Genomic DNA, 15,854 nt, shown 5'->3' with positions numbered 1-15,854 from the left:
TTATTGCTTCATGCAACTTTGTTCTTAAGGATGTTACAAGAAGAAATAAGAACAAATACATACATGGAGTGTTTTAGAGTAACTCACATATTTATCATTTCCAGTGCCCTTTATTTCTCCTTGAATTACTATCTGTTGTCATTTTCTTTTAGCCTGAAAGACTTCTTTTAGTATTTCTTGTACGGCAGAACTAATAACAAATTCTCTCATCCTTTATTCAAGCACATCTTTGTTTTCATTTTTATTTTTTGTTTATTTTTTTAAATGTTTATTTATTTTTGAGGTAGAGAGAGACAGTGTGAGCAGGGGAGGGTCAGAGAGAGAGGAAAACACAGAAGCAGAAGTAGGCTCCAGGATCTGAGCTGTTAGCACACAGCCTGATGTGAGGCTCAAACTCACGAACCGTGAGATCATGAACTGAGCCAAAGTCGGACACTCAACTGACTGAGCCACCCAGGTGCCCCATCTTTGTTTTCATTTTTAAAGGATAATTTTTGCTGGATGTAATTTTTTCTTTCAGCATTTTAAATGTCTACTGTTTCTGGCCTTTATTGCTGTAGATGAGAAGTTGCCATTAATCTTATTGTTATTCCCTTAGAGGTGAAAAGTTGGTTTTATTTACTACTTCCAAGGGTTTCACTTTGTCTTTAACAACCTAGTTTGTGTCTAGGTATGGGTTCTTTTGAATCTATCCTACTTAGAGTTCATTGAGCTTCTCCAGTACATAGGTGAATGTGTTTTATCAAATTCAGTTTTTCTGGCCATTATTTCTTCAGCTATTTTTCTGTTTTTTTCCATTTTCTACTCCTCTTCTCTTTCTGCTACTATTATACATTAGTACACCTGATGTTGTCCATAGGTCTCTGAGGTTCTGTTCATCCTTACACAATTTTTTTCTCTTTTTCATACTGGACAGTTTCTATTGGCCCAGTTTTAAGTTCACTGATTTTTTTTCTTTGCTATCTCAAATGTGCTATTCAGTCACTCTACATTATTTTTCACTTTAATTATGGTCCTTTTCAATCCAGACTTTCCATGGGGTCCTATTAAAAAAAAAATTCTATTTACTTAATGAGATTCTTTGTTGTTTGATTCACTGTTTTAATTTTAATTCTTTAAATAGTTTCCTTTAGTTCTCTGAACATACTGATCCTTTGAAATCTTTGTATGTTAAATCCAAAATCTTAGGATACTCAGAAACTACTTCCATTCATGGCCTTTCTTCCTGACTATAGATCAAATATTTCTGTCTCTTTATAAGTCTAGTTACTTTTCTTAAAATTTGGACAGTTTAGATGATGTACTGGAGCAACTCTGGATTCTGACTTCCCCCTTAAAAGTTGTTATTGATGTTTTTGTTTATTAACTTGCTTGGGTTAAATTTATGATAGCTTTCTTTCCTACAGTATGCCCTCTGGTGATGTCTATGCTTATATGTTGGTTTTGTTTTTTTTATCTTGTTTTTATTTCTAAGTTTGGCCTTTTACAGGGAATGTCATATATCTCCACAGGTTAATGATCAGACAATGGTTATACAGAAATTACGCTTAAATACCTTGGGCTGATGGATCTGTATGTAAGAAGTAGGAGGACATTCAAAATTCACTGTAGCTTTTACTGTACACGAGACCTTTTTTGTCTCCTCTTTGTATTTTCATAGGCTCAGAGCCCATTAGGAGTATGTATATAGCATGGGCCCTCCCCAGTCTCTTTTCTGCATATGTATGGCCTCACTCAGGAATATATTTGCTCCAATCACAACCTTCTATTCAGGCTAGTAGGGCTGTGGGCCCTCCCTGTTCATGTGCCACCAGGACCATCACTGACAATGCTGCTGGGATGGAGGCATTACCCATGTTCCAATCTAGTGAGCACACTTCCACCGTGGCAAAAAAAAGCTGCCAATCCTCATGGCCGGCCCTTTGTGTGCCCTTTGTGCTGGTGTGGGGGTGGGATAAGAAGAACGAGAACAACTGTAGGCTAGAGTACTACTGATTCCCACTATTATTGTCCCAAATTCAGCAATTTTTCAAATATAAACACTTCTGAGATTGTTGTCAATTTGGTCAATTTCCAGAGCGCCAAAAATTTTGTCCAGATTCACAGATGCTTTTGGGGAGAGGATTTGCTAACTTCCTAATTCAAATTAGGAAGCTGGCAGTCTCTCCCAGAAAATTCCATTTTATATTAAAGGCCAATTTGGAGAAAGGCTGGGCCTTATTTTAGGAGGCTGAGAATTATCCCATTCCAACTTTAATGATTTATAATAAGTATCAATATCATAATGATAGCGTCTAGAATATCAACAAATGGCTTTTTAAAATTTGTGAAGATATAAGGTAGGAACAATACTTTGAAACTAAAGTTAATTCACACAAGTAAATACATGTTATAAGAAATTATTCCTTGGGGCGCCTGGGTGGCTCAGTCAGTTAAGCATCCGACTTTGGCTCAGGTCATGATCTCGTGGTTCACAAGTTCGAGCCCCACGTTGGGCTCTGTGCTGACAGTTCAGAGCCTGGAGCCTGCTTCGGATTCTGTGTCTCCCTCTCTCTCTGTCCCTCCCCGCCTTGTGCGCTTGTGCGCATTCGCCTGCGTGTGCGCGGGCTCTCTCTCTCAAAAATAAACATTAAAAAAAAAGCCGTTAAAAAAACGCATGTATTGGGGCGCCTGGGTGGCGCAGTCGGTTAAGCGTCCGACTTCAGCCAGGTCACGATCTCGCGGTCCGGGAGTTCGAGCCCCGCGTCAGGCTCTGGGCTGATGGCTCGGAGCCTGGATCCTGTTTCCGATTCTGTGTCTCCTTCTCTCTCTGCCCCTCCCCCGTTCATGCTCTGTCTCGCTCTGTCCCAAAAATAAATAAAAAAACGTTGAAAGAAAAAAAAAAAAAAACACATGTATTTGTCGTCTTCCTGTTTCTGAAACACAGCTCCAAAAACCCATGGAATTTTCTAAGCAATAAGAGTAATGGGAGTATCTTTTGTTATATTTGGTCTTTGTCCTTGGTTCCTCAAATAGCTCCAGAGCCATCCAGGTAAAAAGAGTGTCTTGTTATTCATAACAAACCCCTTTTCACCACATCTGAGTTTATGTTAATGAAGTGACTTTTGGAAAGCGCCTAAAGGATAAAGGATAAAGGATAAAGGATAAATTTGCCAGGAGCACCAACCAAGAGACTAGAATCCACCCCTCCCCCTCCCCCAGTACACATGTACCTCTGCAGAGGGGACAGGGCTGGAGGTTGAACATCCCCAATGCCAGTGCTTTAATCAATCATGCCTGTGTAATAAAACTTATATAAAAATCCAAAAAGATGGGGTTGAGAGAGCTTCCAGATGGGTGGAGAAGAACATATCCACATTCTGGGAAGACTCACCCCAAACTCCAAAGGGACAGAAACTCCTGTACTCAGAACCCTTCTGGACTTCACTCTATGTATCTCTTCATCTGACTTTTCATTTTTACCCTTTAATATCCTTTGTAATAAATCAGTAATCTAGTAAGTAAACTGTTTTTTCCTGAGTTCCAGTATTTAATCAAATCCAAGGAGGGCATAGTAGGAACCTCCTATTTATAGCCAGAGGTCAGAAGTACAGGTGACAACCTGAATTGGAAAGTGGCATCTGTTGTGGAGGGAAGGCACTCTTGTGGGATTGACCCTAACCTGTGGTATCTGACGCTATCTCCAGGTAGATCATGTTAGAATGGAGTTAAAGTGTGGAATACCCAGCTGGTGATGCAGAATCACTTGCTGTGAAGTATAGTAACTGGGAGTGGAGGGGACATACAGCAAGGCATTTTCATCTCCAATGGGATGGATGTACGCTGAAAACCAGGCTAAGATACTTGAAAAATGGATTCAGATAATGAAACAAACATGGATGTAGAAGATACATGATTGAAATTGTTTCATGAATGTGAGGGTGCAAGAAAGGCAGCACTATTATCTTTTTCATATAAAATGTGATCTTTAAATATGTGGGTAAGAAGACATAATTCTTTCATCCTTTTGGTCTTCTCATTAGAAATTAAGGGCTCGCCAATACACATGTGATTATATGCTTTATAAACCACTTCACTTCTCCCTAGAACACAGTTTATTAGACTTTGGTATAAAGTATTTGTTTTAATTCTTTTTTAAAAAAATATCATTAAGAACCATATTAAGCAAACATCTCCTTTTTATTTATTTTTTTATTTTTTTCTTTTTTTAATTTGAGAGAGTGCACACATGCAAGCAGGGGAGAGGGGCAAAGGGAAAGAGAGAGAGAATCTCAAGCAGTCTCCACGCTCAGTGTGGAGCCTAATGTGGGGCTTGATCCCACGATTCTGGGATCATGACCTGAGCAGAAACCAAGAGTCAGCCGTTTAACCAACTAAGGCACCCAAGAGCTCCTCCTTTTGATTTCTAAGGTAATTTTTCCCTTTTAGTTTTAATGGCAATGATAGCTGGTTCTGAAAAATGTAAACATATAGTCAGTCTTGTTAAAACAAACACCATTACCTCAAAATCTCTTTGTAATAAAATATTACCAAGACCAAGCTTAGTTTGGATTATAATAGAACAAACGAATTTAGGTAAATGTCTGGAATTTGTTATAACAAGACATGACATTTGTTTCTAATTGGCTAATGAGAAAAGACCAACACAATATCAAAGCATGCAAATTAGATGTGTCTGTGCCTAAAATAAATCAAGTTCAAGTTCAAGGAAGTGAGATCAGGCACTAAAAAATTAATATGTTTTCCATGGTTGAGTTGAATGAGAATTTGGGCCTGTTGAAGAATCATGTAGAACTAGTATCCTCCTCTCTCCTCTCTTCGAGTAGTAAAAGAGGTCATGTAGAATCGGTAACAAACTTAAGAGGTGACAGCAGCCCTAGACACAAAGATTTAATTCCCTAGGCCTCTGAAACCCTCAACCACCTTCCCCTGGAGTCCTGGGACCCAGTCTGCCTCCAGGTACTTTGTGCAGCTTCCTCTCCAATGTGGCTACAAAAGAACTACATGACCTAGTATCTAACAATCCCACCTTCCTCCCCAGGGGTTATCTCACCATTACACTCTGAATCATCAAGTATGTGTGTAAATACCTATCAAGAAAACAAAAATAAAAGAATGGAAGTAGTACAGAATTAAGAGGTTTCCAAAGATCAAAGAAAAGGTGACCCATTACTGTATCTTTTCTTTTGACTTTGTAGTCTGAGTTTTAGTCACTCCATTTCTTGGTAGGTCTGGGGGAAAGAGGCCCACTTCCCCTCCAAGGGAAATAAAGTGGCAGTTGCCTCTAGAATTCTTCCTCGCGTCCTCCTATAAGCAGGTTTTTTAAGTCTGTGATGAAAAGTTTCAGGACACACACACACACACACACACACACACACACACTCCCACCAAGAAATCATCTATTCTAGTCCCTTCATTCACATGGGAGAAAACTGAGACATAGATCATCAGAGATCCATCAATGCAGCTTTGGCAGAATCATGACAAGACCTCACATCTCCCAATTCCAATACCAGTGTCCATTCTATTCCAACACTCTGACAAATCATTCTTTCAAGTTCTCCGTATGAGTGACAACAGCTGCTTGCTGCAACAACCTTTTCTGTTAACAAACTCAAGTGGAATGGATTCAAGTTTCCCCTCGCAGAACCCCAACATCTGAGAAATCTGACAGAGTGCAAAAGAGGGGGAGCCAGCTAAGCTGGATGATCAAGGTCTATGTGCCTGTTTGTCTCTCTGTTCTCTCTTCACCTCCCCATATTAAGACTTATTTGTGCTCATTTCAAGAGGCAGAATAGCTGTTATCATCCCCAACCCATCTGATCTCCCCAACTAGGCTCAGTTGGCAAATAGACTGCTACCCACGCACAGAACATGGCTTGATCTTTAAGCTACAGGTCATTTGAGAAGTTCACATTTATTTGGTGGATACTTGTAAACAATCAAAATTAGTATTTCTAGAAACAAAAATAATCTTATCAAATTAATACACTTTAAAACACCAAAACTTGGCTAAGAAGTGTCTTTAATAATCAACCTCACAGGTCAATAAAAGAGCCACAAATACACAATTTACTATTACCTGATAATTGTGAAATTTGTGTGGTTTTAAAGAAATGTTTAATGTTAACAGTTGCTTATTACTGGCTCTACAGAGAAACAGACATGGATCTAAAAAGAGCTAATCAATTATAACCAAAGATGTGGGGCAGGTCTAGGTATGAGCACGGAATGCTAGAGGGGTACATGAAATAAAGGACCAGCTAGTCCATTTAAAAAAAAAAAAACTAAATAAAATCAAACTTACTCATCCAACTCCTTGGATCCTTTCTTCCTCTTTTGGATGAGAAGACCCGAGGTGAGTATGCTGGCTAACAATGAATGTGTTTCACATCCTCCTTGGGACTCAGAATAAACTCTTAGAAAAAGGAATTCACACCATGACTCAAGTCCCTTTTTCTATTCCTCATCCTCACCTCGAGAAGCTACAAAACTTCATAAATAGTCCACTGAGTTCATTAAAGCTAATGTCTTCCACTCAAAAGTATTAAACGTCAAGGGTACAAGACAAGAAGCACAGTATCTAATCTATCTCTAATCTAATAGTATCTAATAGTATAGTATTAGCATAGTATCTAATCTAATCTCTTTGGAGCGCCATGCTTTCATCTACTAGGTAAGAATAATTTAAGTCACAAACGAGGAACAGAAAACTGGATTCAGATTTTAAAGGTAAACCCAACTAGTTAAAAGTAAATATGATGGACTAGGGAGCGGGGAACAATATGGTACCTGGGACAGGACGAGGTTTAACATTAGTCAGAAATATGACGTAAGTTAAATGTGGTTTACACCCGAACACTGTAACTCATTCTTGGGTATGCAGGTTAATAGGAAAGAGCAGAAACTGCCACATTACCCCATTTTAGGCATAGACCTAAATACATATAGCTAAATAGGGATAAAATTCCCTCCATGTAAGAACTTAGGTAAAAATGCTATTTACCAGAGTAAGAGCCTGTTAAACTGCTTGCTGCTCAAAGACAGAAGTTACAGAACCATATCCCTTGGATGGGAAGAACTGGTGCCCTGAGCCGTCTAGAGCCCAGGCTGCATTTAAGAAGAGGCGCTTCTGTAGAAGGTCAATCTGAGAAATTTAGTGGATCTACCACTAGCTGGATGACCTTGGGAAAGGTACTTAAGTTAGAGTTTTAGTTTCTTATTTATGAAATAGAAATTACTTTACCTATCTTGTGGTGTTACTGTAAGTGTTAGATGAGAGCGTTTATAAGAAAGTACTGAATTCAAACCTTTTTATTGAGGGTTATTTTGGTTATTACTTTCTGTAAAGAAAATTATAGGTGTTACCACTATAGCAGAAGAAGACAGGGTTAATCTTTTAAGGTTTCTTGTTGGTTTTGTTTTAATCAAAGAACAGCCATGATAAAGAACGTGACCAAAGTCATTTATTATAAAATTGAATGTTATACTTATTATAGACCTAAAGCTGCTTATTGGATTGTACACATATGAGCACAAAGTATTAAAAACATGGGTCTTTGTTTTTATATGGCAACATTTTCTGTGTGCTCCTTTCTGGAAAGGGTATTCCCATCAGTTATAAACTGCTGCTCCAAATGTGATAATTTAGATCAAGGTCATTACCAACCCAGATGACCAAACCTGAAAAATATTATTCTCACGTCAGAGACCTTGAGGAAAGAATGCTCTAAAGGGATTAAAATACCTTGCAAAGAATTACAACATGAACAGCTCAAGAAATCTTAATTTGTAAAAGGTCACGGAGTTACAAAAAACATTGCTCATTTCAGCTAATTAAATGAAATTTTAGTTAAACGACACCTTTAAATATTGGTATTGCAGCTGCGAGTGCATTTAAATAGCATTTACGCAGATATAATTAGCACAATTAAACATGGGTAGAAGTGGAAACACCATTCTTAATTATATTGATATAATCAGTTTTATTAATGCTTTATAGCAACAGAAGTGACATCTGACAGTAGCACACAATTCATGACTGAACCTAATATTAAGCATTTTAGCATATTAAGGAATCTAAAGCTAGGTAATTGGGGAAAGAAAAGTCAAATGATTCGTGCCTACCTGTGACGATACCATAGTTGGGAGGTTCAAGAATTACTCCATAAAACTGGATGATGTTTCTGTGACTGAGGACACTGAGTATTTCTGCCTGTACAAAAATCAAATACAAAGTTACATAAAATTTCACCTTTATAAAAGTCTCATAAAATAGGTTTCCTATTCAATTTCCTTTAACATATATTTACAAAGATATATGTGTGCTCAACAAGTATGGGATGCTGACAGAACTCTGTCTTAGCAGTTGTCTTGAAAGTTTAAGGATTTAAAAAAAGTTTGTTTTAATGTTTATTTTATTTGTGAGAGACACAACACACACATGCACATGCACACACACACACACACACACACACGCAGAGTGTGAGCAGGGGAGGGGCAGAGAAAGAGGGAGACAGAATCTGAAGCAGGCTTTAGGCTCTGAGCTGTCAGCACAGAGCCCGACGCGGAGCTCGAACCCATGAACTGTGAGATCATGACCTGAGCCTAAGTTGGACGCCTAACCGACTGAGCCACCCAGGTGCCCAAGTTTAAGAATTTCTATTGAAACTTCCTAAAAATGTAAAAAGGAAATGGGGTTGAAGTGGCAACAACAGAACTGCTCCCTAGCAGGCCAGCATGACTGATAGTGGAGGAGGAGGACGAAGTGGCGAAACACCATATTTATTTACAGAAAGCCCTCTTCCTAAGAGTTGAATGGGTGTTTTCTGCATCACGTCTTCTGAGAGACTCAAGACTGAACTTCTATTGCCTGGGTGAAGAATCATGACAAAATTAAGGGAGGATTTCTTAACTATTACTGAAATAGATTCAAGTAATAGCCATTTATATTATCTAATCATTCAAATGTATTATCGCTCTTTGCTATATGCAGCAAGGTGCTGTAAAGGATGTAAGGGTGGATTCCTGACCCTCAGCAGTGATTTGATAGGGAAGCCATACTTTACATTTGAAATGTATTAAATATTAGCAAACTACTGCAGAGTGACATCATAAAAAATAAATTTTATTTATTAAACTTAATTTTAATGAAAAAACAGCTACTTCTGCTAATGTCTGTAGAAGAACATTTTCTAAATTAACTAAATCACATGGAGTTACCAGTTTTATGGAGATAAAATATTGCTAATCAGGAATTATAATACAGCTAGATATAAAATCACTTAAGTACAAAAACATTTAATATTTTTAAATGAAACGCATGTTATTGGCAGTAAGTAAATAGGAGATTTATAATTCCCCATACCAGAAAGGGTATCATCAAGAATGTAAGCAATTAATTGGGGCACCTGGGTGGCTCAGTCGATCTGGCTTCAGCTTAGGTCATGATCTCATGGTCTGTGAGTTCGAGCCCCACATCGGGCTCTGTGCTGACAGCTCAGAGCCTAGAGATTGCTTTGGATTCTGTGTCTCCCTCTCTCTCTCTGCTCCTTCCCTGCTCACAGTCTCACTCTCTCGAAAAACAAACATTAAAAAAATAAAAAAGAATGTAAGCAATTAAGGAAAAATGGACAAGGGTTGGTTAGAAAGAGGACTCCCCTTTGGGAATCTGCACAATGTAAGTTGGTGTTATTTGTTATAAATTTCTGTCATAGGATAAGAATTGAGATTTCATTAAAATCAGAACTAGGCACAAAAGAGAAATTTAAGGGCTGCCATGAGGTCAATATGGAATCAAGAGAAGGGAAAATTATTATCAACTGGTTAAGACATTTATCAAGGTTTCTTTGACAATGTTTTTCTTTCAGTGATACAGGTGCTGAAGGGGGCTATCAAAACATTTCTCTCACACTGAGTGCCTACTGTGTGCAGAGGTTCTGTGTTCATCAAACAACCTGCTTCTCATAGTTTAGTTTTCTAAATAGAAGGAAAATTCATTAATTGGGCAAGATAATTATTCATCTATATGGCAATCCTATTTCTTATTAAGAAACAATAAATAAGGGGCGCCTGGGTGGCTCAGTCAGTTAAGTGTCCAACTTCAGCTCACGTCATGATCTCATGGTTTGTGAGTTCAAGCCCCGAGTCGGGCTCTGTGTGGACAGCTCAGAGCCTGGAGCCTGCTCCGGATTCTGTGTCTCCCTCTCTCTCTGCCCCTCCCCCTGCTCACACTCTGTTTCTCTCTCTCTCTCAAAAATAAATAAACATTTTAAAAAAGAAAGAAACAATAAATGAACTTTGTTATTAAACAGAGTTCATGTGAAGTTTGGAAAACATAAGCCCCTTTATGTTTTTTTTTAAGTTTATTTATTTATTTTGAGAGAGAGAGCACGTGCACAGGGGAGGGGTAGAGATAGAGGGAGAGAGGGAGGGAGAGAGAGGCAGAGAGAGGGAGAGAGAGGGAGAGAATCCTAAGCAGGCTCTGTGCTCAGCACAAAGAACCATGTGGGGCCTGACCTCACAGAACTGTGAGATCAAGACCTGAGCTGAAACCAAGAGTCAGACACTCAACCAACTGAACCACCCAGGTGCCCCTAAGCCCCCACTATTTTTAAGGCAGATCAACTCTTTCCAAGTGAAGCGTTAGAATTCGATGTGAGTAAAGCATTAATGTCTGGACTAGTATTTGTCAAAATACGTGAGTGTTTATCCTTTGGTATGTTTTGGTATATTCTTGGCTATCTAAGTTCTGTGACCATCAAAAATGTTTATACCTGGCTAGATCAGTGGGCAGAGCATGTGACTCTTGATCTTGGGGTTGTAAGTAGAGCCCCACATTGAGTGTAGAGCTTACTTAAAAAAATAAAATCTTTACAAAAATGTTTGTATTAAGAAAGAATAAATACAAGAATATTCTAAGGGGTGCCTGGCTGGCTCAGTCATTAAAGCATTTGATTACTGATCTCAAGATCTCTTGATCTCAGGGTCATGAGTTCAAGCTCTATGTTGGGTGCAGAGCCTACTTAAAAAAAAAAAAGTATATTCTAAATCCATGGATGATCATTTTATAATTCAGCACTACATGGCATTTTCAATGTTCCAGCTAATTTTCAAGTTTACATTTAAGATATTGCCAAGTGATGCCTTGGAGAAATAGAATTTATCAAGTGCTGGTAAGATATGCTAATGTTCAACTAACGACCATCTTGTGTGCCACTATCATGTTCATTTAAATTTTTTTTAGTTAACAAAAACTAAATTCTTGTGGTATAATTAGTAAGTAAAAGACATTTTCACATTATAAGACTTAGGTTCTAATTTAATAAACTAAGAATTTGATTTAACATGAAAACAACATACTACTTTAGAGTGCTATACTAGTTCTATGATAATGAATTTATTTATAATCAACACAGACTACATAAATAAGTGGTATTTACAATAAAGGAAGGTCAAGTAATATGAAGTTACCAATTCAAGCAAGTTCCAACAGAAATAACTGTGGGATTAGCCAAATAAAACCTGTGCTGTAGCAGTCAGTATCTGATATCAAGTGGATGTATTCTGTGGATTTGTCTTTACAAGAACCTGCTTGCCAACCATTCATTGGTGAAACTGTTGTAGTAACAAAAAAACTTCTCCTTAAATTGTTGTTTTCCAGATTTATATTCTGGAATACTCTAGCAAATAGACTGCCCATCAAAATAATGGATTAGTGGTCTAAAACAAGCTCACTGTTATAAAGGAAACATAATAACGATGGCTAAAATAATGTTCCATTGTGCCAAAAAATTTATCTTTTTATACTATCAACATTAGCAAAACCCATTTATTTTCAGTAAATGTAATTGATGAAAATTGTTCACTTTAGCTATACTGATTTTATAGTTTTATTTTTACTTAACTGGAAAATTGGTTTGATTTTATAAGAGCTGTAAGTGTAAGGAGTTCTGGGGTGTCTGGCTGGCTCAGTCAGTAGAGCATGTGACTCTTGACACTGGGGTTTTGAGTCTGAGTCCCATGTTGGGAATAGAGATTACTTAAAAATAAAAACTTTTTTTTTTTTTAAAAAGCACAAGTAGTTCTTAGTGTTATTTTATGTATATTTTTTAAATTTTTTTTAATGTTTATTTATTTTTGAGAGAGAGAAAGTGTATGAACAGGAAAGGGGCAGAGAGAGAGGGAGACACAGAACTCAAAGCAGGCTTCAGGCTCTGAGCTGTCAGCACAGAGCCTGATATGGGGCTTGAACTCATCATCTGTGAGATCATGACCTGAGCTGAAGTCAGACGCTCAACCAACTGAGCCACCCAGGCACCCCTATTCTGTGTATACTTAAGTTACCCTGAAATAATAATTTTAATCAATGTTGGAAATACAGATGACCTAATATTTCTACATACAGAATCTATGTATTTCTCAGTTTGCAAAATGCCATTCTAGGAACTCAAATATGTGTATGCCAAAGCTCACTGCAGCATTACTCACAATAATCAAAAGGTAGAAGCAACCCAAATACAATCAACTGATGAATAAATAAAACATGATTTATAAATACAATGGAATATTAATTTAACCATAAAAAGGGATTAAGTTCTGATGTATGTTACAACACAGATGAACCTTGAACACATCCTGCTAAGTGAATCTGCCAGACATAAAACAACAAATATCGCATGATCCTGCTTTTATGACCTATCTTGAATTGGAAAATTCAGAGATAAGGAAAGAAGGTTAGAGGTTACACTAATGCTGTTTAATGTGTAGAGTTTCTGCTCGGAGTTAAGAAAAGATTTGGAAACAGACAGTAGTGATGTTTGTACGACACTGTGAATGTAACTAATGCCACTGAACTGTACACTTAAATATGGCTAAAATGGCAAATTTCATGCTATGTATATTTTACCACAAAAAAAAGTTAAAAAAATTCTATTCTAGACTTCCGCGGAGATGATGATCTTCTATTTATATGCATATATGTACCCCCATACACGTACACACACAGAGTAATCATCTCAAAGTTACACAGCTCAAGGTCTAGATATCCTTAGGTAAAGAAGCAGTTTTCCAGATTAGGATTTAAGGAAGTAAGGAAACTCTGTGACAGACAATTTTACCTCTGGCTCAAAGACACTCCATAAAACAAAGAGTCCCAATCTGATACAGAAGTGAGGTAGCCACAGTCTGTCCATAAAAACGTCTTTATGGGAGTACAAAAATGTCCGAACCCATCTGCGCTTACAGTAAGCTACATGACTGTTCCTACTGTTTCCAGCTGGCTGATTTCTTCCTCTACCTCCCCCCTTTCCTCCTTTGCCCCTTCCCTACTTCTTCTTCCTTTATGGGAAGGGTTACAGAGGAGTTGTAGTTTGTTAACAGAGCTGGGGAGGAGGTATTCTGTTAGTTTTAATTTAACTGGCCTTTCTATATCTTTATATGGGGAGATGAGTCAGCCATCAGCTCAGTCTGCCATGGTTTCGGAAGTTGACTAACACACAGGGTCCAAATGGCTGATTCAGAGAGATTAAGAGAAGTAAAGTATCATAATTTAAATTAAATTTAGCTAAATATCATAATTTAAATACATTTAAGGGAATTTAAGTTTTAATTTTCTTCCTATAAAGTACTTTTAACAGTCTTAAAAGAACATTTTAAATTAATAGCTTCATCTTCAGAGCAATCCCTTTCCCTTGATTCAAAACGTATTTTTATTTTGGCAAAATTGTCTTCTTGAAAAAAACTGAGTTATGATTGACATATAACATTAGTTTCAGATATAAAACATGAAGATTCAATATTTATATGCACTGCAAACTAGTCACAGTAAGTCTAACTAACATCTATCACCAGCACAGTGACAAGTTCTTTTTTCTTGTGATAAGAACTCTTAAGACCTACTCCATTAGCAACTTTCAAATATACAACACAGTATTATTAACTGCAGTCACCATGCTGTATATTATATCCCCATGGCTTATAACTAAAAGTTTTTCAACCTAATCCCAAATTTAAATATGTTTAATATTTGAGAGCTGTCATAAAACCCTTAAAGATTCTGTTTTTAAAGCCTGTTTTACATTTTTTACATTCCACTGATACAGTCTCTATGTATTTATGTGACATGTTATTAATAAAAGTGAGTTCACTTCCTTTTTGAAAGAAAGTAAAGATACTGACACCACTCTATTGATCTATACAAACAACACTCTCTAATGAAAGAAATAGTTGATGAAGACCCACATCAGTACGCTGGCAGGCTCCATTTACACCTTAGGAACAGGTTTTTCTCCCTGGCTATCAACAGCTATGACCCCCCATGTAACAGCAGGACTGTGTCACATAGGGTCCCTCTCTCTGCCTGTGATGTGACACTGACAACAAAGACAGTAGGTATAAAAAAGTCCAAGGTATATGTCTACTGTCCGTGTCAACTGCTCCTTCTTGCCCTCTGGTGCATGTGACATTTAAAACATTCCAGGGACCTGATCTCGGAGGTCCTCACCAATTCCAAGATTCCAGAGAATCCATCAAAGTATGATAGTAAAAAAAAAAAAGCAAAGTAGCTCATTCAATCATTCAAAGGAAGCAGTGTCCTTCACACTGTGCATTCAAAGTCAAAGGCTTTCGGAGGTGGGGCCAACAAGGTGGAGCAGCATGGAAGTTTTCTGCTTCTCTCATCCTTGAAATGCAGCTAGATCAGTACCAAACCATCTTGCACACCTAGAAAATTGATCTGAGGATTAACACGACAATCTGCATAACTTGAGTCACAGAACTCAGCAGGAACATGGCACGGAGAGATGAACTGGGGAAGAGAGAAGCTTCAGAGGGCAGGGAGCTATCTTTGCTTGCAGAGAGAGGATGGAGACAGAGGTAGAATATGGGAAAAGCATTCCTCCTAAAAGCAGCTGGAGAGAAACAGTGGAAACACCCATAAGGGACTGAACAAGAAAGGGAGAAAGGAGAAAGGGCAGGGTTTAAATACCATTAGGATTCTATAAACAAGGGAGTACAGAGTCTGAAACTCTGCAGCTGGATACCCGGCAGAGCTCTGATGGGAAGGGTGAATCCTCAGGAGCAGACAGTGAGGTCCAAGGGGTCCTCGGGCCACACAGGGAGAGATGGTTACCCTGGGAAGTCATTTGGTAGAGGCTGTGTGGCTTTCCTACAGGCAGAGGTCCCAGAAGACCCCAAAGAACAAACACGTTTTCTGGTGTTGGAATAAGGACATTAGGGAGCAGTGAAGCCTGGTGCCAGATGTGTGTAGTGATTTACCACAATCCCTGAAACGCTGCTGCTACACGATCCCACAAACTTTCTGGGGCAGGCTGGCAGTCTCTGGACATCTGCAGCAGTGCAGTCACACAAATGTTCATGGGGGTGGGCTGGCACCAGCCATTGCTCCGCAAGACCCTCTCAAAGGGTGAGAGCAGGTCAAAGCCACAGGGCCCTCAGAAGTGAGGGGTTTGGAAACACAGCCCCATCTGAGATAAAACTCAGGAGGGAGGTACTGCCTGGCAGGCTGACAGCTTGGTTGCAGACAGCATATAAGTGGGGAGTGGATGAAAGCTGGAGACAGAGGAGGGGTGCTTGATTGCTGGTTGGTGAGAGCACAGAGTTCTTTTTTTAAAAAATTTTTTTAAATGTTTATTTATTTTTGAGAGAGAGACAGAGTATGAGTGGTGGAGAGGCAGAGAGAGAGAGAGGGAGACACAGAATCAGAAGCTTGCTCCAGGCTCCGAGCTGTCAGCACAGAGCCCAGTGTGGGGCTTAAACTCACAAACTGTGAAATCATGACCTGAGCTGAATTCAGATGCTTAACCTACCAAGCCACCCAGGTGCCCCGAGAGCAC

The 15,854-nt window shown here is 38.5% G+C and overlaps 1 protein-coding gene across 3 annotated transcripts in view; it reads right to left on the bottom strand.

Moving 5' to 3' along the window:
• Nucleotides 1-15,854, bottom strand: part of MAP3K20 (mitogen-activated protein kinase kinase kinase 20) — a 193,928-nt gene that overhangs the window by 88,758 nt on the left and 89,316 nt on the right. For all 3 annotated transcript variants that reach the window (XM_006935367.5, XM_023259463.2, XM_003990872.6), the window contains exon 3: nt 8,128-8,215. In XM_006935367.5, coding sequence (XP_006935429.1) covers nt 8,128-8,215 — 88 coding nt within the window. The remainder of the gene's footprint in view (nt 1-8,127; nt 8,216-15,854) is intronic.

Source organism: Felis catus, chromosome C1 (genome assembly GCF_018350175.1).
Source record: "Felis catus isolate Fca126 chromosome C1, F.catus_Fca126_mat1.0, whole genome shotgun sequence".
NCBI lineage: Eukaryota > Metazoa > Chordata > Mammalia > Carnivora > Felidae > Felis > Felis catus.
Note: the sequence above shows the minus strand (reverse complement) of the source record. Positions and strands in the feature narration are given on the sequence as shown.